Source organism: Toxotes jaculatrix, chromosome 23 (assembly GCF_017976425.1).
Source record: "Toxotes jaculatrix isolate fToxJac2 chromosome 23, fToxJac2.pri, whole genome shotgun sequence".
NCBI classification, from domain to species: Eukaryota; Metazoa; Chordata; class Actinopteri; family Toxotidae; genus Toxotes; species Toxotes jaculatrix.
Window position 1 is genome coordinate 6,706,792 of NC_054416.1, and position 26,271 is coordinate 6,733,062.

At 41.8% G+C, this 26,271-nt stretch overlaps 1 protein-coding gene across 2 annotated transcripts; it reads right to left on the minus strand.

Moving 5' to 3' along the window:
- On the minus strand, positions 1-26,190 carry LOC121177019 (protein Dok-7-like). Of its 2 annotated transcripts, none has more exons than XM_041031207.1 (12): positions 26,111-26,190; positions 25,965-26,010; positions 24,353-24,583; positions 21,909-22,109; positions 17,946-18,065; positions 14,157-14,255; positions 12,978-13,783; positions 10,996-11,044; positions 9,339-9,427; positions 8,361-8,430; positions 3,916-4,071; positions 1-1,827 (listed from the first exon to the last, which is right to left on the minus strand). In XM_041031207.1, the coding sequence occupies exons 1-12, from the start codon at positions 26,162-26,164 to the stop codon at positions 1,691-1,693; spliced, it is 2,058 nt and encodes a 685-aa protein (XP_040887141.1). In that variant the 5' UTR covers positions 26,165-26,190; the 3' UTR covers positions 1-1,690. The 2 variants fall into 2 exon arrangements, with proteins under 2 accessions (XP_040887141.1, XP_040887140.1); XM_041031206.1 differs by having other exon boundaries at positions 3,916-4,095.
- Between the last annotated feature and the right edge of the window lie 81 nt (positions 26,191-26,271).

Below are 26,271 nucleotides of genomic sequence, written 5' to 3' on the forward strand. Positions count from 1 at the left end.
TTCAAAGGCAAAATGAGAAATAGTTATTTGGTTAATTAATAAGCAAAAATGTAATGACCTTTTCTTTTTATTACTGGGGCATTAAATGTGGATTTAAATAATGCAATGTAATTAATTTATAATAGCTTTCTCTTAAAAAAAAAAAAAATCAGTTTAAACGTGTGTGATCAGTTCTGACTGCCTTCATCTTGTGCATAAGTCTACATTAAAATGCTCCATCGTAGTGTTGAATGATAACAAACATTGTAAGCTTTATATATTATGGTACCAAACCACAACTGTACATGTGGGGAAAGTCCCCATATATAATCCAGCTCTAGAAAACCTGATCACACACATCAAAGCAGTAGTTCCTGTTATAAATAATAAACAAGAAAAATAGTATTGCAAGAAAAAAAAATGGTGCCTTACATCTTTACTGTACATAAATTATGTCTTTCACATGTATATTTAAAATGTACAATCCACATCACCAAAATAGAAAGAAAATATATTTACAGATATCAAAATAAAGAGCAGGAGACAAAAAACTAAATGTAGACTAAGAGGAGTAGCTTTACACAACGCAAACCAAATGATGTTTTTATAATTACAGTTTTAGTAACAATGCCACAGTGCACACACAATAAGGAATACTAATAAAGAGCATGAGATTTTAACCAATTAAAAAAAAAAATACTTAGTTTTGAAAAACAATAGCAGACAGTTTTAGGAGGATGAGATTTTCAGTATCATTTCTGCTTTGCATTATTTATGAAGACTTTTTCCACAGTAAATCTCAGACTATATGAACTGTGACGCAGACAAAATAAAATAGAATAGCAGCATTGAGATTCTGTTCATATGATAAAGATCCGTTAGTTAAACCCAGGCAAAACAAAAGTCAATTTTGAAGTATTATGCACAACCATTAATTAGCCTGCTCTAACTTACATAAACAAAAATCTGGCTGAGACGTGTACTATTCTGTGTAAGACTGGACGAAAAGTTTTCCCTAAATTTGAATACACTGAAAACAGTTTTGCGTAGCTACATGTGGAATTACTGATCACAGGAATAAGTGAGCGTGAACTCCTTGTGAGAGTAAACAACATCTATGCTTCCTCTCCTGCCACCACCCTGCATCGTTCTCCTGAACAAGGACAAAAACAGCCTACTGCATGTTTATTAGGGATGGCCCGAGTGAGCTGTGAAATGCCTCTGCTCTGGGGGTTTATCGGGGCTGGTGACTCAGCTCAGGACTGGCACATCTTCCTCCAAGTTTGCCTGAGGCGCCGGTGCTGACATAATGCCATTTAATGAGATGCCCGAGTCCACAAAGGGGGCGAAGATTGAAATGTTGCTCCTGATCCCGTGCCAAACTTTTTCAACGAAGCTCCATCTTTCTGCTGCTTTGTGGATACAGAGACAAGTCTGAATCTGAGAAAATGGACCTTGGGCAGATGACATTTGCTGGGATGTGCAGACTGGCTGACGCAACTTCCAAAAAAAAAAAAAAAAAAAATCTGCATCAAAAGATGGAACAGAGAAGGAGTCCCACAGTAAATCTCAAGAGGATCTCTTGGAGAACAGTCACAACTGGAGAAAAAAAAAGCCTCCAAGCGGTATTACTTCTTGCAGACTTTACAGTTTGATGTGTTGGGTCGGTCTTGGACAGAAACCTCCTGAGATCTCCAGTTCAGTGATGAAGTCAATGCGGCGTCCCTTTTCTTCTCAGCTCCAGAGTGTGCAGGCCCTCCTGTCGACCCAGGGCGTGCTGCGTGCCGACTTTATGGGCCGTCTCTGTGGCAGTGATGTCAATCTGGGCGTACTTGGTGGAGCTCTTCCCTGTAAAGACACAAACACAGATCCTCTTTTAACTTGAAATAAGTCATAGGAAGTCTAATATTTCGACAGTCATCCCACTTGCTCTCTGGGCTTGCTGCAACACAGTTAACTGCTCGCGGCAGGAAATGGAGCAGAAATGATTAGTGGATTAATTGATCGACAGAAAATTAAAAAGAATAGTTTAGCATTTTGAGGAAGACACTTATTTGCTTTCCTGCAGAGAGCTGGAAGAGAAACTCAACCTCTAAATTCACTAATTAACTTTTTATGCTGTGTTGGCTTAATTGTGTAAAAATGTCACATTGTGGTTTTATGGTGATTATGAGTGGAACCGTTTCTTGGTCGCTAGCAATGACGTAATTTTATTCTCTAATTTCTTTTCAGATTACAAGACAGAACATGCTGATTAGCTCGCTGCAGTGGTGCTGTCCTGGCTCTGTAGTTGGCTCACGCTACCTCTGGACAGAGCCAGATTGGCTGTTTCCAGTCTTCATGCTAAAGGTAAGCACACAGCATTCAGACACAAGCAGCATCAGTACTGTCATGCAAACAAGTGTATTTCCCAAAAAGCTGATCTATTGCTTTATTTTGCAATAATTTTGATAATTAGTAGTAATTTCTTTGGCTTCTGCTTCTCAAATGTGAAATTTCTGAGTCTTGCATTGGGTATAATGTAACAGTTAATAATAATTTAGCCCAAAGAGCAAATTCTGCTAATTTTAAGAAACTGAGGGACATTCTTGTTTGGTGATGACAACAAGAGACACTGCTGAATCATCTTTAAACAAAAAAAAAAAAAAAAAGATGCTGAATTCTGACAAGTGATAAACATCCAAACAAACATGACAGCAGAGAGTTCAGGGTGAATTGGATCTCTGCCCTCACTGCCAACTTGATTGCTTCAGGTACTGGACTGAGCGTCACCACACAAAGCAGAAGAACATGCAAATGAGTCGGTCGAAGTCTTTAAAATTCCCCTCATGCGCTGTCTTCCATATGCATGTTGCTGGCATTAGCATAATTTGGTGCCCTTCCTTGTGTGAAAATCAAATAAGAAAGACGTCAGGGTTTAATCAGAGCAGCTTAAGACTGAATGTCACTAAAATGTACATCGCTGAATTGTTGCCTCCGACTTGAATTATGTATTTTTACAGCCCCATAAAGTCGAGGAAATCAAAACCAGCTCCTCACAACACATCGATAGTCCCTGGAGGAGGATCCCATTAGAGCCAGTGAATTCACAGCTGTGATCTAAATGCCCTGTGACCCCCTTTCAGTGTCCAGATAGAGCAGCCCCCACTCCCAGGTGACAGATTAATGAGCCCACATGCCGGAATATAAACTGAATCGCTGACATCAGATATTAACCTCTCTCATGTCAGAGCTCGAGCGGCCCTCGTATTCCTGCGGGCAGTGACGCTAATGACCGACTTGTCTGTCAATTACGGCTCACTACCGCGTCTCCGATGACAAGGACTCAGCTGTCTTTTATGGTGAGACGAGACCAAATCAGCTCAATCGTATGGTGGCGATTCCTGTAACTCTGACAAAGTAAAATGGAATTACAGAACAATAGTTCTGGATTTCCTTTAAATTGAAAATCTGCTTACATCTGGTCCAATAAAGATCTCCAGTAACAATTCTCATGAATATCTAATGCTGATTAGAAGTGCTCCTGCACATGAGTGTTTGAATTTTAATCACTGTATAAAAAAAAAAAATACTGGACACTACTTTAGTGGAAGTAATTGAGCTTTAGAACAGGTCAGAACATGGCACAGCAGTGACAATGACCATTTAAACATTTAAGGTGGGAACCGGCCTCAGTGACTGACTCTAAATTTAAATCTGCAGCTGAACTGATCCCAGATTATCAACAATTTGTTCGCATTCTTGAGTCCCAGTCTTCGATCTTTAAATGATTTTATGAAGGATCCTGTTGTAAAAAAATTAACACTGCATGTTTCTCCACAGGTGGAGTCTGACCCCCTGACTGTTCGACCTGGCTGCTGCGTGAATAAGGTAGAATGCTTTTTCATACACAGTGATCATTGAGGCTTTAGAGACAAACTATTAGGAGATCCTTACTTTGAGCTGGTAGATGTGTGACAGTCCCTCGGGGGCCGGGCCCTGGCTCCTGCAGCTCCAGCTCCATGTAGTTGAGCTGCTTCTTGGATGTGGGACTAACAGGAATATTCACATACGTCACACCTTCGCTGCAGGGCCTTTCAGGAAGTGCTGCCTCTGGGGGAAACACAAACACTGCCCCTGTCAATGCAAGAGAAAAACTGTGTTAATTTAGCTCAGGTGGCGTTTTGTTCATTTGCACCTGTGAAGGTGTTTTATGTTTTTTTTAAAAAGGTGTGAAGACTTATTTTTATCAACAAAATCCCCTGAAGAGACCAAAGTAATTCATCCTCCTGACAGGATCTGTCTGTGTAGCCACAGCCTAATAACTTACACTTTATCTCCAGCCAAAAACTATTGAAAACAGATAAAAGCGAGCCATGCAGTTGCATTTGGATGACTAATCCTTCATTACAATGAACATGGCCAGTATTTTGAACGTCTGTGTTTTTCTACACTGTGTTCCTTGTGCTAAAAATGTGTCACTCTGATGCAACATCATAGTTTTTGGACAACAATGGAGGAATATGCTGCACCATGCTGTGGCTACACAGACAGTACATATAATCAGTTCAATCCTGACTGTCATCTTTTCAGGGGAATAGTTGATATTTAAAAGATTAGAAAAAAAAAAACACCAGCAGTTTAACACCTATTTGAAACCAGTTCTGTTTTTCTCATTATGACCTTAATTAAAAGATAATAATAATGAAGACTTAAAGGATAAGATTGGTGTTATTTTAACTCTTTGTCATTATAACCTTAATCAAAAGCTAGAGGATTTCCCCCTCCAGGCTGAGCAGCTCTTGAGGCTCATGTGTTAATTAGAGTCATTCAAATGTAGAGCTCTGCATTAGTGACAACATTCTGTTTTAACAGTAAAGCACAGAGGCAGATAGGGGATCAGCAGTAACACTGGAACACAGTGTATCCCACTGAATGGGCCTTTTCCCCCAGAGGCTAATTACGCATAATTAGCTGATAGGCCCCAGAGATAAATTATGAGATACATTATAGTCATTTTGTGCTATGGGGGTAGTAAAACTCTTAAACTTATCATCCCATTAATTAAACGATTAAGCTATTTTGTCAATGCTATCATGCTTTTGTAAACTGTGTGCAGAGCTCTACATCTGATGTCCAATTCCTTTAAAAACATTTTGGTGAGTTTACTGATCGAAATGTTAATGTAATGTTTTTCTTAACATCCTGATTTAATGTAAACAACAATTTGAAAGTTATCTTTATAGTAAAACTCCCAGCAGACTGAAAAGCAGAACAGCGTTATGATCATAATTTAACTTGGAACCGATGCCGAACACAAGCAGTGATTATATTCCGACTAAAAACAGGCAACGCTTCAAAAATCTATTGCGATTGATCAAACAGTGCAGTCAGCAGAAAAAGGTGTTGAGTAAAACTAACAAGAAATGTCGCCTCGACCCAGAGTTTTTCCTGTCAAACATACAAATTATAGCCAGTGTTGCCTAAAGTGCGTTATCCCTGTAATTTATTGTGCTTGATAAATGGTTTCCAGTGACAACAGGAAGCCCCTGTCGGCTTTACTTGTCATAAACCTAAAAGCCAGCCAGGATAAAAGAGCCACATAAAACGTTTTAGCTCTAACATGTATCACCTAATGCCTAGATCTATAACACCAGCAAAGATAGCTACAGAAAAGTAAACTCAAAAATATCTGAGGAATTTGCACAACTTGAATCAGGTCTTAAATGTTACGGTAGCAGAGTAAAAATTAACCAGGCAGGGTGGCTAAAGAGAAATTTTTACCCATGTGTATTAGGAAAAAAGGACAACTTTACAGTGCCGCTACTGTTAAATCCCTAGGCGAACTCTGCTGTTACAAATACACAAACTAAAACCAGCGGATTCATGTCAAGCACTGTATATCAGCAAACAATCCAATCCACACAAAGAGCTCAGGCTCTCATTGAGATTCTCCTCTGGAGCATCAGCAGCTCATAACAAAACAAACCTGATGTAAAGCTGGATAAACACTCCTGATCTGAGCATCTATTTACCTTATTTTACTCCAGTTGTTGCTAAAGTACTGACGTGTGAAGATTAAAGAGAATATCTAGATCACAGAAAACAGATTTTACAGCCGCAGTTTCAGTCGTGTGTTAGATCCCAACAGCAGTCCGAGTATAACAAGAGAAAGAAGTTCAGCTAGTTTGTACAGTCCGTGTAAAGAGTCATGTATTCTTGTCTCATATATGTATAACTACGGCTGTAAATGTTGTTCAGATGATGGGCAACATCTAACACTGGGACACAAAGAAGATTTCACCTGCTACTGACTCTTCCTAAATGGCAGCAGCAGTGGCCATTACCCGCAGCTCAGAAGCAGGAACCCCAAAGGGACACGCATCCAATCAGTGAGAAGCCATTAGACGCCAGCAGAGTCTCACTGGGTGCAGCCTTTGGCGACGTCTCAGATGCCTGATACCTAATTGATCAGACACCAAGCAGCCCTCGCTGTACTGTGGTGTTTTATAATGGCTGTGGGTTTGCCCACAGCTCTAAGGCTGGTGGGGACTTTTCGATAATACACTTTGCGAAGCCTCTAGGGGACATGTTAGAGACAAAACCTGGCTGAGTTTAGTGACCTGAACTCAACAAAGTCAGCTGCTTTCTGAAGGAAAAGCAGGTCTAATCAAAGCTGTGTGAAGAGAACTGCTTGAGCTGAGTTTCCACCTTTGACTTTACTGTAGCTGACCAACGTTAAGCTGCAATACGTGCCAAACCTCTTTAGTGCCAAATGCCAAAAAGTACGTCACAAAAACTCTGACACTTCTTTCCTCTCTTTCTCCCCAGCCACACCTGTCCATCAGGACTCCACTGTCCCTTCTGAGATCCCATCATCCATGCAAGAGGCCAGACCAACCAGCAAGAGTCACCACTGCAAAGATGAAGGTAATAACCCACCAGATATTCATTACACAAGACTAGTAGCACCACAGATAAGTGTTCACGCCAGAAACCTGCATGCCTACACACTAGAATAGCCTGAATGCTTCTATAAATATTGCACCAAAATCAGTTCTTATAACAGCCTCAGTCTTAGCCACCACCTGCACTGGTTAATGAAATCAGGATAAAGCTTTTTAATATGAAGTTTAACAAAACACTCTAACATGCCAGAAAAATGTTGTTCCAGGTGCCATCAGGCCTGCATCCTCACATAAACCTGAGCCACTGGACTGGACCTGCACGCGCCCCCCCCCCTGTCCATTTACTGCCTGCTGAGGCAGGATGATGGGACAGATGACATGGGAGCTGAGCTGTGAGTGTAGGTACATGAACATGACTGATAGGTTTGGTGCCGCATTGTGACAGCTGCTGGGACTTAGCAGAGCAGATGTGCATTAGACTGAGGGCATGTTTCTGGGTGTGGGATGCTTAAGTGGCCAAATGTCCCCTGACAACTGTCCTCTCACCTCACATCAGGGCAGGTATCCTGTCACGCATCACTGCTCGCTCTGTTTAGTTACATGTATTTGTTTTCTCTCTCAACACAATTGGCTCTTACGTAACCCAAGTTTATGGGGGTTACATAAAATGCAGATGAAGAAATGAATATTCGCGCTGCAGTGAGCCCTCCACTACGCTGTGAAAGGCAGAGGTCGCTGAACCGAGGCCTTTCTTCTAAAATACATTAATGGCAACACAAAGGATGTGCGACTCACATCTGTATGTGCTTTACAGATCTCTACCAATCACAGAAATTTGTCTGTCACCTCTGCTCAGCCCCAGCTTGCGCCACAATACACAGTTATTGCATTCAAGTCACAGAGTTAAGATTCAGTTTGTTTCTTTATAACCTTATGTCACATGGCATTTTATCCACTATCGTAAACATGGGCACTGTAGTTAATTTTGATTCAGATTTTTTTCCCCCAATTTAAAAAAAAAAAAAAACTACATATATATGTGTCCAGTTTTAGAGATTTTTGGAATGAATGGGATTGAAGCTCAGAGACACAGACATGCTGAAGACAGAAAAACTCAAGGAGAACAAACACATTCACTTCAAAACTCTAACACAGTTTGAGGATTTTTGGAAATAAACCTCAAAATAGCAGCAAGTGAACAGCCCTCTGAGATTTATCTCATGGGAAAATAAAAACTGATGCTGAGCTCTGTAACTTAAATGTAATAACATCAGACTTTAGCTCATTTTAAACTGTCATGAACCTCAAGCAGAACATGACTCAGGTGTATGAGTCATCAATTTAATTCACTTTCCCTAAGTGGGCCCTGGTTATTGTAAGAAGCCTGAGTAATGAATGGCAAAAAAAAACAAAAACAAAACCTAAAATGCTCCATTAAAAACTAAAACAGAAGCCTATTGTGTTGCTTAATGTCATGATGTGGGTCTCACTTACCTTCAGTCTCTTGGAGGAACCTCTGCTGACCACAGCTGCCCATTAACTCATACTTGCTTCTTTCTTCTGCCTGAAAGACAAAGAGACAGTGAGCACTGTTGATTAGAATTTGCGGTGAGTGACTGAACCCAAGTGCACAAGTTTATTACATAAGAAGTGTGACGAGGACTTTGTCTTCAGCGGCTCGGTGGACATGTCAGGTGGTATTTATAGACAGAGGCTGATATTCAGGGTTTGCTGGGAGCTCAGGGCTATGTCTTACATGTGGAAACACTGTCTGCGATGCCTCATCGTTACGGAAGGATGGCCATGCCTTTCAAATTGAGGACCCATAATCTCTGATTCCAGACAGCCACTGTCAGCACAGCTATTGTGGTGTGAAAATTGGTGAAGCAGCGCATCCGTGCTGCTTTCAGTCTCACTCAGAGGCCACCACCGCCTGCACTGTGAAAACACTAAAGAGGGATTCCTCGATGGGACCATCATCACAATCAGAAATGAAGAGCCTGCTACAGAAAATCTGTAATGACTAGTCAAACCACCTCAAACGAGCACTTCCGGCTGCTGCAGATCAGACTATCAGACTCTGGACCACTCCTCCTGACAAAACTGCTTCAGCTCAGCCACAAAGAGTCTCATCAGCTAAGACACTGCGGGAGGGACGCAGCCTAAGAACGTCACAGTAACATTACAGACTTTCTTTAACTGACTGGACAAGACTTTTCCCGAGCAATAAAATGCAGAGTGAGCAAATTTTCTCTTGTGCAGTTACAGATATTACTGTTACAGCTTCCTGCCACTCAAGCTGCTTTATGAGCTGTTACTCCTTCTCTATAATCCCAATCAATTGCTATTCCCGTAATATCAGACATTTCCCTCAAAATGTTTAGCTCAACTCAGAGCACAATGAGTTACACAGTCAAAATGTGTGAGCAGTTGATAGCGTAAAGCGGATTAGAGAGTTTTGGATTGGCCTACCTCAGAGTTCCTCTCCGGCGGCCGACTCTCCATGATCTCATAAGCAGGATCAGCTCTGCGTCTTTCCTCTTTGCTATTAAGCCTTTTGTCTGGTGGGAGAGGAAAAAAAAACATAGTGTGTTTTAAATATATGAAACAAATCTGTATTTTTTTTTTCTTTGTGCCAATTTGCCAGTGGAGAAAATAATCCCACCCTGTGGTTTTTAAATCCATTTTGTGAATCATAGCAGACAAATTGCTCTCTGGGTTTAAATGCATGGATTCCTGCAGATCCAGTGATGGGAACAAACAGGAGTGGATTGATTTATCATCTCACAATACCACAAACTATTACACATGGGGGGAAATAGCATCCCCTCTGCTGCCTGCTGCTGGGAGTAAGGGATGTATTAATCATGCATAGTGTACAAGGGACAGACTTCAAAGTTTGCATGCTGGTAAAGAGATTCAACATGCTGCAGACAGCTGGAAAACCTGATCTGAATACTAAAGCTAATACTTTCAGTTTTATAATCTAGAAATCCTTCATATTAAAGCTTAACTGATGCATCAGCATTGACAACATAATCACCGTGGCATTAACATTATAGCTCAACTGGTGGTTGGACTTTTTAACAACCTATAGATCCTATATGTCATTTCTGATTTTCTAAACTCCTTTCAGAGACCTCAAAGAGCTCAGCTGAACAAGCAACACACCGAAAAGAAACATCAGAGCGTGTGAGAGAGAAAACAAGCTGCTGATAAAACAAAAGAAGCCAGAAGGAAAGTGTGTTTATTATTGATGACGAAGAGGAGAAAAGAGAATCAAAAAGACCGAAATCCCGAAGAGGAGAAGAACACCAAGGGAATCGTAGAAGCTTTGTTATCAGCTGAAGAGGCCTCTTACCTTCACTGGTCACTGAGAGACCATTCATCTCTTCATACTGACACTGGCCGTCCGCGCGCTGTGATCCATCACCGCGAGCTTGATAGAGCTCTTCCTCATTAACAGCTACTTCATGTACTTGGCTTTTCTTCAGGTGCAGCCCAGATGGAAAGGTTTGTAAAGCGGAAACGTTCCTGTTGCAGTACGTTTCTGCAGGTACGACCCGGGGAGGAGGGCGGCAGTGTTCGCTTTGACACTTCAAACAGTTTTCATAAATGACAGCTCTTCTTTCTTGCTGTGAATCTTGGGATGGTACACAGGTGCCAGCTGGTGCCGATCTGAGCTCATTTCCAAAAGCGGGGCTCATTGACTCGTACAAGTTCAGTCTGTTTGTCTTTGCCTCCGGATGCTTTTCTGCACTTGGAAAGCCGAGCAGATCAGCTAAGAGACTGGCTAATTTCTCTCTTCCTTTTCTTGGCAGCGGTGAATCCTCGCTCGTCCCGTGGATGCTTCCGGAGCCAGGAGGGGCCCGGGACTTCTCCGGAATTTGCTTCACTGCGATACCGTATTCAGCGGCAGTGCTGGCTTTGCGTGGTGATTTGTCAACGCTTTGATCTGCTGGCTTGAAGGTATGATATTCTGGAGGCAAAAACCCAACACACTTTGATTTCTGTCCCAAATCCAGTCAGCAGGCTGTGGCTGCTGCACTGGATCATCAAAACATGCATCAGATCTGCTCATGCATGCAAACGAAAATGCGTGCAGTGTCCATCAGCTGATGACACTTACCTGGCATGGCAGCTGTCACTGATCCACTTGCAGGGATGCATGGTGTCCCCTGTGAAATAATAAAGAATAATCTGATATTAATCAGATTGTTTATGCAAACTGGTTTAATCTGAGCGTTTTTGTGTGAAACGTAAATTAACAACAGTAAACAAACATCTGAGCCTTGTGTTTAAATGTGAGGCACTGAAAGGAAAAGCCTGACAATGATCTATATATTTTTTTAAATTGTAATCAATCCAAACATCAACCTACACCTACAATGTGTTAGTGTCTTGGCATTTACAGACTTCCATGACTCCCAGCCACAAACCCACCGGTGCCTCTGAAGACATAATCTTTAAATATAGGTAGCAAATACACAGTTTCATAAATAAAGCATTTGCTGGGGACTACTTTTAGCTGCGGATGAATAGAAATTCTGAGCTCTAGTGAGTATTTACAGCAGCAGGATGGAGTATGTGTGACTGGTGCAGCAGCGTGGCTCACTGATGGGTTTTTACCTGTTCTACATGTATTTAGTTGTGGTTTTAATGTTTTGTTGTTGTTGTAGTTTTTTGCTCTGAACTAGCCCTTTAACTCTGAGCCAATAAACAGTACAGGGGTGGATTGTGTTGCTCAGGCAGGCTCAGGGTGATAAATGCCCTCCCACGCTGATCCATCAGCTTGTGGCCAATAACTCATGTTTAATTTAGTTCACTGTAGATAAAAGGAACAGAGAGAGCAGATACTTTATCCTGAAACACACCAAAAGGTAATCAATTGCAATTTGCATTCTTAACTAAATGCACCACCAGCAGGTGGAGCTGTAAGTTTAAACTGTTCGATATAGCGAATGACATGAACAAACCTGTGTTCAAATGACTTGGGGGTAAAAAAAAAAAAAGGGTTTCCAAAGAAATGTAAATTATATAAATCAACATTTAGAAGCTTTTGTGCTACAAATAAATCAAGACCAGACAATGAAAGCAACAAAAGAGAAGCAGTTGATTAATCAGTTGTCAGAGAATTAATGTGCAACTACTTTATCAGAAAATTAATAATTCAGATAATTTTCAAATTAAAGTTGTGGGTTCAAACTTTACAATGGGAATATTTACTTTAGTTTTTTTAGACTTCTATGATGTTAAACTGAATCAGGGCTGCAACTAATGATGGTTTTCGTCACCTATTAATCTGCTTTCGATTACTTGTTTGGTCTAAATATTGTGAATAAAACTCGTCACAATAGTGAAAAGAATAGTTAGTTGCTGCCCGATCAAGTAGCCAAGAAGAAAAGCACCATAACTTATAAGAAGTAGACAACTAAACCTCATTGCTCAGACTGAGAGTGACACATCAGAGGCTCATTTGGCATCTTGCTTATAAAAACATCAATTAAACTTGGATGATGTTCAGTTTGCAGTTTACATAACAGAGATAAAAGAGAGAGAGAGAGAGAGAGAGAGAGAACACTCCCTCAGCTCAACAACAGTAAGTTGGGCAATAAACAGGAGGCAGAGGTGTAAAAAAGAGGAAAAACTGCAAGTCACTCACAACTCATGGGGTCTAAATCTGCTGGATACAATGACAGTGTCAACCTCAATTGGCTGCTGACATGCTAACTTGTTAGACAGATGGGCCGTGGGACTGTTAGTTGTTTTGACACCGAGCGCAAAGCGGCATCACCGTCAGCCTGCGCGATACCACAAAGGTCATATTGACAGCGAGCCACAGAACAGATGATACAGTGATGATAAGGCCTGCTCATACAAGCTGCTACTGAATGACAGCGAGTTATACAACGGATTGGGAGACTGTTTGAACAGGAAAGATGCCTTTTTTATTTATTTTATTTTTTTTGAAGTTTAAAGACTAAAAGGGGGCCGACAGAAATAGAACTGCAGTTATTTCTGAGCTTAACCTGAGTCTGTTTCTGGTGTAAAAAGAATTAATCAGCATACAAAAAGAAACCTAGTTCAAACACAAATTATAGTCCTACTCACCTTAAATCCACCACATACTGAGCAGATGGCTACGATGGTTTTGGAGACAGATGTGGAGCTGCAGATGTGACAGGAGTCAGGATGCTCGCTGGACGGCACCACCTTGTTTTTTTTACTCTCCTCTGAAGGGCCCTGAGAGTGTTCACTCGCTGACTGTCTTTCAGTCCTTTCTGAGTGACCATCACATGTCGTGACGCCGCTTTTACCCCCCTTTGCTGACTCTGTTGTGAGGCCTGACAGAGCAGAAGTGTCCTTAGTTGGTGTGGAGCGTTCACTGTCTTTGGCGCCCACATGTCCCTCTTGTAAGAGACTCCTAGGAGTGTCATACAGATACCTAAGTGATGTGGGTACCTGGTACTCATGTCCAGGAACAGTGGGGCAAGTACAAGGGCTCAGGTCTTGAGCCAAGTGGGGAGGCAGGCTGAAAACAGACCCGAAGTCCTCCCCCGGGGTGATATCCAGGCTGCCTGTGTACGAGGAGAAACTTCCAGAGTAAGAGGAATGGCTGCCGGTGGCGATGCCACTGTCAGATGAACTCTGACGGCCGATTTCCTGAAGCTGCCGGGGGGGCTTGGCTGCAGGCCGACTTCCGGCTCCCTGGCTCACTGAAAGCTTCTCGATGCTCTGTGGCGCCACTTTCGGGGCCACGTGGCCCACGTTTTCAGACGGAGCGGTGCAGGCCGGTTCAGTCCAAATGGCCAGCCGGCTGCCAATACTGCAGTCCGACTGGCTGGTGTCCGAAGTGTCGGAAGAACCGGATATGCTGCGGTCGTCTCCTCCAGCAGACGGGCAGTATGTGGACGAGGCTGCAGAAAAGGACACCATTAATAAGACTTAATTAATGAAATTTCATCAATGGAAAACAATGTTTTCATCAATAAAGCATATTAAAGCATTATAATACTACAATTATTCTTCCTCAGCCTTTTCTCTCACTGGGATTCACCACACAACAGGACCAATATATCACCTGTGTGGGTAATGTCAAATCTGTAAACTTAATTTAAATCTAAGTACAACATCATTAAAAGCCAATCCATCATTTATAGTCTTTTTTTGGGGGGGGGGGCGGGGTCTCTGCAGTGATTTTGGGATAATTATGTAATGAAAGAGGCTCATTTAAAAACTCTGAGTTGCAGTTCCACATGTTTTTCAGCTTTAAATCTGAACGTGCTGTACCCGTGCTGCTGCGGTGAGAGAGCATGCTCAGTCGTTTCTCCAGCTCCTGAGCCTCGTGGTTCAGCTTCTCCTCCGAACTGGTCTGACTGGAACTGGGATCTGTCAGAGAGAGAATCCCAAACGTTAGCTCGCCCACAGCCCATGTTATAGCCTGAGAAATCATAATAATAATAATAAATAAATAAAACGCCTCCTTCGGGGGCAGTGATTCATCAGACTAACCACTGATGAGATAAGTTAACTGAGTCTTGCTGCTGTCACTGAGATTTGGGATCAAAATGTGACGCAGCTGAGCATTTTGTAACGCGGTGACACAGCTGTGATAACACATTGAGCTACTCCAGACAGACAAGGAGGGGACACTTCAAACCACAAAGGTCTCACTCATCTTCATGCGGCATCATGAAAATAGCAACAACAACTTGCAGTAAAGCAACAAACACTCCGGCGGCAGCGGTGTGAGCTGTTTCTTGGTCTGTCAGTGTTAGAGAACATTGGACGGGCAGAGAAAAGGGTCACACAGGGGAACACCTTGGAGCGTTTGTGCAACACTACAGGGTTTATTAATAGCGCTGCCACATGGCTCTGTTGGTACGCACTCTGCTGCTGGTGGCTAAAGATTGTTGGTGCTGTGCAAGGATCTAATGTACCTTGGACCACCAAGGTCAACTCTGACACTGGATCGATTTTTTTTTCTTAAATCTATCAGAGCCTGCAGTATTAATGGGATTCATGCACCAAACTTCTCTCTAAATGATTAAGATCAATTCCCACATGTGAAGTATTGATTTACAATATAGAAAATAGGTTCAAATTAAAAAATAATACACCGGGACAAACTGTTAGGTGGTGACTTCAGTGAGTGTTGCCACTTGTGACCTTTATCTCATGTAGTTATGTTTGAAACCTAGAAGACAAAGAGCTGTACGTCCTGTTGGTGTTTACCAAGATACACATCTTGGTAAACAATATGAAATGATGAACTGATTTACTATTCAGGAAATGTATTTGGCCTAAGAAACCCTACTACTCTAAAGACTCCAGATAAGATTTGTTTAGATAAGATTTTGAAAGTTTAAACCTAGTATTTAAAGTGTTTGTACAAGGTTTAAATGTGTAAAATAAATGTTTGTAGAATTCAAATTAACAGTTAAAATAAGTTTCTCACTATAGCTTGATTTTTCTGTCATGATAAAAACAATAATAAGACAGTCAGTCAGCAGTACAAACTGATGAAGATGTTACACGTGGTTCATCATGGCTGCATCCAAATAGAAGGAAATGGGTTTCGTGCTGCCTCTGCCAGCGCTTAAAAGCTGTGAAAAATAAAATTCAAGTTTACCACTGCATCTCCACAACCTGTTGCTGTTTGACTGCTGATAAGAGATTCACCATCATACCTGCTGCCTCCATTTAAATTGCCAATGTGTAACAAGCAGCATGCCTGTGCGCCCAAATGCGGCGCAGCCAAACAGAACAAACAGGCATGTATCTTAGGTAATGCCTTCTTCACTGACAGGTGTCATAGCCTATCGCACTCAGCTGTATTTTTGCGGCTCGCTCATCCCAGCTAAGCTCCAGTAACGCCTCCTCCCCTTCGACCAAGTCAGGATTCTCTGGCTCTAGTAGCTGGCAAAGATGGTACCGAGCTGTAAACAGGCTTCAAAAATGTTTTACCACAGTTATGAGATAAGGAATCAAAACTAAATAAACTGGCACTGACGGCACATCGTGGAAAAAGGTTCCTGGAAATTTGCCTTAAATAATCAGCGATAATCAAACGTAAAATCTAAGTTTCTAAATGTCATAAATCCTTTTTCCACGTTTCATGACCAACATTTTGGTGATTAAAATGTTAAAATAGGCTTCACTGGAATAAAGTTTGTATCCTGGAGACTGAACAGAGAGCAGAGAGAGGTGAAATCACTACAGCACGCAAGGGTAACAAACAGATAACTGAGCCTGGGAACGTAACACCAATCAATCAAAAATATCGAGACGGCGGGAGGGGCAGAGGGATTTAATCTGTAGCTATGTAGGACAGAGACACGGACAAGGACTGTGAGGTGAACCGCGAGTGAGAACAAGAAACACAATTAAGATTTGGGGGGAGGAAAAAGACAGAATAAGATGAGAGAAACAGGAGGGGAGAGTAGAGAGGTGGGTGACCGAGTATGCAGCGAAGGGGGGGAGGCAGCAGTGGAATCCTGTGGATGAGGTTACATACATGCCCGGAGTGATTAGGAGGCTTTGGCTGCTCTGCTTGTGTGAACTGTGACTTTGACCCCTCGCTCCCCCTCCAACATCCTCCCTGCTATTTATTCTACTACGTGCAACAATAATAGGAGCATGAGCTCAACCTGCGATTGGGCGGCGAGATGTGTGAAAACCAGAATATCTACGAACCCCTACAGCTGCCAGCTCCACATTTCCTGTTAAGTTGCAGACTGAGTGAGATTTTTTTTTTTTTTTTTTAAACTGCTGGTGTGGAAAATCAAAAGGTGTTAAAGCGGACAGCAGGAGAGCAGATAATGTTTAACAGCTTTAGTAATATTAGATCTAGAGTCAAAATGTGTTAAAATATGTGTCATAAAAACAGAGACAGGAAAAGTCACATAAATAAGACGCAGAATTTTCTTGTGTGATTCTTTGTACCTGAGACCAGTTCAACTATTTCTATGTTTTGGACAGTACATGATGGATTTTAAAAAAAACATGATTTAAACACTTTGAAAACTTTTTCCAGGTGCCAAGTCACAATTTATGGTTTATTTAAAATTTAATATAAATTTAATACAATAACACAGTGGAAACAAGCTGCAACACTAACATATTACCACCTTTTTTACCAAAGTTATGACTGTGTTAACAGTTGATTTTTAATTTAAAAAATACTGATTGTTGCAGCTTTAAAATTAATGGTTAGGAATATTTGATTAATATAAATGAATTCATTTGCTGACTGTTTTATTAATGATATGATTAATTATTTAATATATAAACTGTCAGAATATTGTGAAAAATACCAAACGCAGTTTCCCAGAGCTCATATAAACATTGCATTTGGTCCACAAATGTCTATAAATGCTGAAAATCTGTCACAATTTCCCATAAAAGCCAAAAGGAACATTTTCAAATTGCTTCAAACAGCAAATATATCACATTTACTATCACACACAATAAAGACAAATAAAAAAATCCTCACAACTGAGAAGCAAGAACCACAAAAAGTTTGGAGAACTTGGCCCATCATCCAGCTTTCCCACCAGTAGCACAACAAACAACTGAATTTGCTGTAGTTCTCCTCTCACTGATGCTTAAGGTGACCCTAAGTTTTACGCTCACCACAGTACACTTAAGTCAGGGGCCGGACATTTGACTGAAATTATAAATTGCTTCAGAAGATTACCCAATTAGGTAAGAAACAGCTGTCAGTCATAATTTAGTCACATCAAAGCACACATCCATGCACACAACAAGCCTCTGACTCAGTCTGCCAAAAGTGGCTGGATTCCAGGAAGGCAGCGCACCTCTCAGCTATGATAAATCCCTGGAAGCACAGGAGGGTAGCCACGCCGGGTTTGGTGCAATTATAGTGGCAAGTGTTGACTTAAGTGTTTGCTCATTCTCCTTGGCAACAGCGCGGCTATTCATTATCCAGATAAGCATCACATAGAGATCCACCTTCTCTCTTTAAATAATAGCACTTATAACTAAACCTTCCCTGTCATGCATGTTGGTTTTCCAGTCCTTTGCAGCTAAGCAGCATTAAACTCCTCTGGTACTGACCTGGCAAAACTGGCCGCAGTCCAAAGGGGCCTCTGGTGGGGGAGATGCCTCTGACGATGCAGTCGAATAGAAAGCTGATCTGCTCGCTCTCGGTAGATGCGAGCAGAAAAACACCGGCCCCTGTAGAAAGCAGACTTCATTAGTGTCGTGTAGTTATTTTGTGCCAGGAAAAATATACTGTACAAGTACAAATTCTACTCTACAGGTACAAATGAATGAGATAGTTATCACAAGATTGGCTGACTGTCATTTGATATTGTTCAGTAATAGTGCTGATATGACTGATATCTGCTAGAGCTGCAACTGAAGATTATTTTTATTATTGATAAATCAATTCTTCGTTTGGTGCAAAATGTCCATTGCAATTTCTTAAAGATCAAAAATGGCCGCCAATGAATTTTTTGACAATAAACAAAATAAGCCAATCACCAACAAGTGTATGATAAAAGAATAAGTGAACAAAGACAAGTCTGATTGATACCCTGCCCCAGTCATGGCTGCTGTTATACATTTGATTTAGGAATTTAAAAAAAAATAATAATAATATTTTTTTATGGCTTCCAGTTTGTCTTTCAGACTGTCATCAGAGAGGATATAATGATGCAGAGGTCAGAGGTCTCTTGACCTCCCTCTGACAATACAACTGGCTGTCCATTACAAGGTGTCAACAATAAAGGGTCATTGTGTCGCGCCCGTCCCTGAGACCACCCATGTCACACTCCCAACACTCCCCTGGCTGTGAGCAAGGTCAAAGGTCAGATGACTGCACCTGCTGAAACTGAAAATGTGCCGCCTGCTTAGCCTTGTTCTGATATGGATCTGATTAAGAAGCATCTCAGTCAGAGAAGTATCTGTGGCACAAGAGATACTCAGATTAGAATCAGATGCTGAATTCAATCACTTCATAGGTTTTTCTTTTTGTGAGGACACATGTGCATGTCATGCTTTTGATAGCAGGTTAGCAGACCCCAGATACACCAACAATGGCCATAGTTCGATAGTAAAATAAGTGGAAAAACAAGTCTGATTGCACGACAAACTGTAAAAAAGGAAACACTGAGAAAGAACTATCGAGCAGGACAAAAGGTCGGACAACAGATCTACAGCTGCTTCAGCCAGAAGTGAGAGGTTCAACACGACTTCTCCCTCTGCTGTGGATAAACTGTGCTGAGATTACATGTCGTAGGAATGCCCTTCACGCACGCCCTTCAACACGCTAACATTCAGATGCACCTGCACGCTCACACTCATTTAACTTCATTCAGTTTCTGATTTGTTTATTTTTTAATATGAAAGTAAAAGTGATGTCTGACCTTCTTCACATTATGTGAGATCTACTGCTGAAGAGTTAATGCAGCTAAATAAATCACACATCACATTCTCAAGTGTCGTGTTTCCAGCGGGGTCATCGTGTCTCTGATGTCTCTGGCGTTCCCCTCGTGTCTGTGTCCGTCCCCTTCCAGGTGTTGACATACACTCGACTCTACTTTAATGGTTTCGTGTCTATTCCAAGATGTAAACTGTGGTCTACCTTATCACAGTGACACACACACAGCTGTGAGAGTTGTAACCGAGCTTATAAGTTGTATTCCTCAAAAAAAAAGAAAAAAGAAAGAACAACGTCTCTGCGAGTGACGCATGATGTTGAATTTTGGGCGCAGCAGGGGTGATCCTGCACAGACCGGATAATTTCCTCCAGCAGGTTTCTTGTTGCCATGAAGCAGCTGTTTTTCTAATACCCTATTTACAGAGTCAGAGGACAAAACACTACAAACAAATGAGAACAAGTGAAAAAACTGCCGTTTACATCATATGCTTTCCATTACTCAGCTGTGCAAATCAAATCACCAATAACAGGCCTCTATTTCAAAGGCTTACTAGAAGATTTGGAAACTGGATGCAGAGATTTGCTCCTATTCGGCCACAAAAGCATTAGTGAGGTCCGACACTGTTGTTGGGTGATAAGGCCTCGCCTGCTCTCGATGTTCCAGGCAATTTCTTCCACAACAAACTCAGAAAACCATGTCTCTTCATGGACCTTCCCCAAACTGCTGCCACAAAGTCTGAAGTCAGGCTGTCCCCTAAAAGAAGACCTGAGCCCACTCGCATTCTCACTCACAGAGTTGACTCACAACTCTTTTTGTTTTTAACTGTCTCACATTATAAGGAGCAAAGCAAAAACTTTTGTGAATAACTTTTGCATTTATTCACTAGGGGGGCACCTGGAGAGACGGTGGAGCAGCTGGCTGAAACACACAAATGCAAAGTTCAGCAAACCAAGCATCAACATCAACAAATCCAGGATCGCTGAGTCACCAGAGGTATGTGAACCCATCTGCTAAGGCTCATTGTACAGATTCCCCTTCAATGAAACTATGTGAATACCTGAAAACTAATATTCCAGAGTAAAAAAAAAAAAGAAACCAATTAAACAGCTGCAGCAGAAGAAGTACGTCACAGGCCATTAGCTGCCCCATAAAGGTTACTATCACATGCCTGTCAGATATGAGGCAGTTAAACAAGAACCTATTGAAAATCCTACAATCCTCTAATGACGACATCTGCACATCTGACCCTTCTGGCAAACAACAAAACACATCTGAAGGCTCTTTTTTTTTTTTCCTTTTGTTCCATAAAACTCCATTGAGCATCTTTCTCAATATGTCTGCCTGAGGGAGGCCAGATGTACGAGCAGATAGAGAGGGAAACACATCCAGTGACTCAGCTCAGCCCACTAATCCTAACGCTGACACTGATGTTCTCCATGCTGGGAGATGCCAGTTGGAAGTGGGCACGTCAGCACTGAAACATCCAGGACGGCGTAATGGTTCAAATCCATCAAACGTTCTGAGACACAGACCGGATCTAAAGGAACTAAAGGCTTAAATAAAAATCTCTAAAACAGGAGCACCATTAGACTTTAACAAAACTATGACTTATAAACACAAGCCCACAAACATGGATCCAGAATGTGACAGAGGCTTCGGAAAAGTTTCACGCTCTCAGTTGGTCCCTCTGTGAATCACATTCATTTGTCCACACTTGATCAATTATTCATCAGCCCGAAATTAGAGACAGCGGCAGCGTAATCAAAACTGATCACCCTCCAGTTATGACAGGACGAGTTTTCATCCAAACAAACTTTAGCTTTACAAAAAAAAAAAAAAGGGCCTTGAAGGAAATGGACTTGCAGCCAGAATGATCAATGACCGCTGGACCAAAACACTGACTCTGCCGAATATTTACTGTCACAAGAAAAAAGTTTATGTTCAGTAATTAAGACTCAAACTTCTAGAACTTCTTTCCCTCCTCTTCTTCTTCTAACAGGCTGTAAAGTGTTTTTTTTAATCACAGCTGCACATGACACTGTTGTACTGGGACACCAGTCATTGTACTGGGAAGGAGCCTCTGTTTCACAGACTTTGTTGAATGAAAGGTACGAATGAGTCATTCTGAATCACAGCCAGTGATTATTTGGTCTGTTTGAGATAGACCTAAGGAAAACATAGCTCATAACATGATTTAATGAGCTATTAGCCTTTAACAATGCAACCCATTTTCCTTCCAGAGACATTATTGTCATAAGATGATGAAGACAGTCTTTAACATGATTGTACAGAGACTGTTAGTTTTTTTTTCTTAAAGCCAAATTTTACTTGTTTCACTTTCACTGTGAGTGGAATGATTTTTTTGTGCTCTTTTTTTCTTATTTTGTCATTTTAACCTTTTTATTATTTATTTTTCTGACTCAATTTTGTTGAGGATGTAGTTTTATAATCCTCCCATTTTGTCAACCACTCACTGTCTTTGTGTTCAAACTGTTTTTATAGTTCCTTTGGTTCCCCACATGCGTTCCAAACAAAACTGCTCTGATCCAGCCTAAGAACCATCTGCCAAACACCTGTTATTCTATGAAGCAATAACTAAATGTAGCATAGAAATAACAATATAAGCTGCACTTACAGTAACCACATCTTGTTCCTCCCTCAAACACGAATCCGTTGGGTACAGGTCCATATCTGCGCAGGTCTGGAAGGTTCCAGTGGCCAATAATAACAGGAGGGACGTCCCGGGCCAGAGCCAGCAAGTTGTTGCACAAATGAAGAGTTGCAGGTCCGCTCTCCAACTTGGTCCCTGGTAAGACTCCAACACTGAATCTGTGAACTGAGCAACTGAACTGGTAAAAAAAAAACTATAAGCCAACAATTAACTTTCAACTTTTATGATACAACATGTGAAATTCATGAGCTTTTGAGATGCTGTGTGGCAGATTTTGTGACGTCTGGATGGAGCTAGGCAAACTGTTCAGCTGTTTCCAGTCTTTATGCTAAGTTATGTTATCTGACTGCTGTTTGTGGCTTTGTATTTACCATATAGACACTGCGCTGCACTCTTCGTAATCAAAACGTACAAAGCTGGACAATAAACCAACAACCTAGATTTTAGTCAGACTCCATCAGGAGAACAGAGTCCAGGTTGAAAATAACTGGAGTAGAAAACACCGTGTCTTTACACAGTGATCACTTCAGCATGGATTTGATTTCATTCACTGATAAAAAAAAAACAGCTGCGCGCAGAGAATGAAATCAGCGAGCTCCAAACACAACAGGCTCAGATCTGAAGCCCAATGCAATCAATCAAAGCCTGTCACAAACATCTGTGTGACGAAAACCCGATGTAAAATTAGAGTTAAGTGTAACAAAGTTTGTGGAATTTCATTCAGAACGTGTGGAGTTCCCCAGCAGCACTGTCACAGACTTTTACTGCGCTGAGGGAAAAAAAAAAAAAAAAAACTTGGCCAGGTAGGATTGATGGAGGTGGTGATGAGGAAATGTCGGCCAGCTGCGTCGCGTCATCACTCAGGTTAAGAAAGATTCATACGGTGTCACACACGACAACAAAAGCTCTGCACACTGGCTGGCAGGTGACATTTCTGCTGGTTTGGACACACTCCACTCTGTGGCATTAAACACTGGGCCACCCACACACACAAGGACAACACACACTTTTACCTAACTCTCTCAACACGTGTGAGAGTCTGAGCAGACACAGGTGTGTCTATAAAAGCCAGCACACATGTATGTTTTAACATAAACAAATGCCAAATAAGGCGCCATGTCCTCTTCCACGTCAGTAACGCTGTCATTACTGGCTGCTTCAAAATTCAGCTGGACTCCTGCCACCAGCTGCACAGCCCAGTGCTATTCATAGCTCCCATTTGTTTATCATGTATATAACTTACATAACAGACCCACACAGTAGGCTACTTACCCTGTCAATGAGTGTCTGCACTCAGCTAAAACTAATACTTATTTCTACAGGGTCAGAAATTTGTCTTGGGTAGAAAGACGAAGCAGAATCATGTGACAGCTGATGACACAGTTGTAGTTTTTTTAGAAGATGGTTGGTGACACCAGTGTGACGTCGGTAAAACCACCACTGTGAAACCTCACTGTGTCCAGTCTGCATCCTCATTAGAACTGTTTTTAATCACTTCTGATATTGTTTCTGTTTCTTTATAATATTTTAGATATGGATGAGAAACAAACAGATAAACATCACAACAACCACATCAATAACTAACTGCATCTGGCAAAATCAAAACATAAACACTGATTAATAATTGCTGATGCAGATGCAACTTCCATGCAACAACATAAAGTGTGCCACGTTGTTCTCTTGCTTAAATAAATCATGAATGCAGAGACTGTTGTTTATCCATAATCCTGCAGCAACTCTTAATCCTATGTCTTGCCTTCATTTCACTTTCTGCAGGTCAAATACAGGAGTGGATTCAAGATCCTGCTGATCACCCGTAAGTCTTCAGTTCAATTCAGTTTCAGTAATTTGCCGTTACGGCCGACAGGCTGTAGAAAATTCTACAGTGGGTTTCTACCCCCCCTGATTTATTATGCGCATTTTCAATTTAGAAATGCACAAAATTCAGAATAAAACCTCAAATATGACCAAAAAAAAAAAAAAGTTTTTTATGCTTAGCTGAGGTGGAAAAGATGGAGAACCCACAAAAACAAAATGTGACGAGGTATACGGAACAAGTGACCGAAACGTCCACTGAAGAGACTGAAAACAGCCACAGACACAAACATCAGATCTGTGTGGAGCCATAATGAGACCACTTGAGGCTTTCAAAGGTTTGGCAAATTGCAGGGCACTTTTCTTCAACTGCAGTGACTTTCAAACACTGAAACCTGCCAGCACGATGGATGAACTCATCTGGTTTTTGAGAACTGCTTAAACTACAGAACAGTCAGATCTAATTTGGTGCTATTTTGTAAAAGATTTTGAGCCATCGACATTTCCTGAAGAGGTTTAAAAGGAGTAAGAGGAAGAAGTGATTCACCAGAAGAAGAAAACACAGGAGGAAAAGCACCAAAAGATTTTCTCACCCTCTCCGAGGCTGTATCGTAGGCGGACGTCCCACGCCTGCAGGGCCTCCCTGCTGTCGAAACCCAGCACAGCAGCGTGGTTCAGGCAGAGGATGACCAGAGTAAAAGCCACACCCTCGTACCACTGTCCAGCCTCCAGGCCGCAGATCTCCTCCAAGGTGACGCAGGCTCGCTCCTTGTTGCCCTGAGCTTTGTCGGACTTGTCTTTAAAAACCAGCAGCACCAGGCAGTCTGGAGGAGTCAAAGGGTTTGAATGAGACAAAATGCAGTTTTGCACCACTGCAAATGTAACACTTCACTGAAAAATAACTGGAAAGCTGAAATCCATCATTAAAACCCAAGGTTACAGTGTCACATACTAATCAGATGCGCTCTGACACACAGTAGTTGATGCAGTGTCCTCTTGTCTTTTGGCACCTTCTAACAATCAGTGTCAACTGACAAAACAAGACCGTGTGTGGTGTGTGCACCACTCTCCTTCACACGAACACACCTCTTAACACACATAACTGAGGGATGAGCACAGACAGCTGTGATAACACTGGCATCAAAGACCTGAAGGAGCAGCAGCAGCAGCAGCAACAGCAACACTCGACGTCAGCCTAACCTGTGGAGCATGTAAAGCTGTCCAGCACCAGACACGCAGAGGAACTCTTCTGTGGCTCAGTGTAATGCAATACGGACACTTCATCGCTGTGAATCACAGCTGCTTATTCATTAGAGAAAAAACAAACAGGCCGGGGGCAAATGATGAATTCAGATGACGTGAAACTCTGCTTCAGCCAACCTGAGGCCTCCTCGCTAAATGTGACTAAATAGCAAGTCCAGATTCACTAAGCACACATTCATGATGTAACTAAAAATACATTGAGACCCAGACTATCAGTGTTTAGCACATTAACTTCGACGCCAGGATCAGATGAGGGTCAGGGAGGTTTATTTATTTATTTGTTTGTTTGTTTGTTTATTTTTTAAAGCTGGTGAAACTATGTTTAGAGCACTATGAAAACTTTGCATGTGAAAATCATGATTGTGAATGTGTAGGGAAAAAAATTAGAAAAATCTGAGCATGTTACAGCTTAATAACACACATGTAAGTTACAGGTATGAACTGTGGCCCTGCCTTTAAATCAGGCCCCAAATCTGCCTTTAAACTTTATTTTTGTACATTTATTTGCACAGGCTGTTAAGAATCTGTAGCCAGACATTTTCAAAAGCAGCTCTTTGGTCTCAGACTGTAGTTTGTGTCACCTTTCTCTGGACGGACATTTAATTTAACACAGTCAGAAACATGGAAATTTCTTCCCAGGTTTCCTAAATCCTGATTTACACACCCGCAGGTCTGCATATTCTTGTCTGAGGCCACAGACCGGGCCCCACGCCCTGAATACACGCACTTAAAGCAGGCCCCAGTGAAGACACGGGCCGGTCCGTGCGAGAGGAAAACACGCACCGACGGCAGCACCTGATATCCTCAGCTAATCTTCTTCCACCACTGTGGCGCAGCTGAAGTGGCGCGTCCGAGTCGTTACCCACGGCGCAAGACATCCACATGCGAACAACTTCAGCTGCTGTGAAATGTGCGACACTGGACCAGTAAACATGGATTTACCTGCTACAGGCGACGGCTTGCGAAGAACGAGCCACCTAGTTTTCCACTGCAAAAGAGAGCACAACAAACTTTTTTTAAAGTACAGATAAAAGTGCGCCGAAGTACTTCTGCTACCACTGTCTGCAAGTTTCGCTCAGGGTAAACACCTTTTTTCCATCTCGGAGTCTGGCATATCCCTCCACGACAACAGAATCCGTCATCTTCAGTCATAGTTCCTGACAGCTGCACAGTCGCTGCCTGAATGAGGGGTCACTTTCAAAATAGCTGCTCTCGCTCTCTGCCTCTCTCTCTCTCTCTCTGCTTGTGG

Excerpts from the sequence above, each read along its gene's own strand:
- LOC121177019 (XM_041031206.1), bottom strand. The coding sequence starts at position 26,164 with ATGACGGATTCTGTTGTCGTGGAGGGATATGCCAGACTCCGAGATGGA. Across the intron at positions 13,784-14,156 it reads CTCTCACCGCAGCAGCACGG|CCTCGTCCACATACTGCCCG; the intron begins GTACAGCACGTT and ends CCTTTTCTGCAG. Across the intron at positions 11,045-12,977 it reads CAGTATGTGGTGGATTTAAG|GGGACACCATGCATCCCTGC; the intron begins GTGAGTAGGACT and ends ATTATTTCACAG.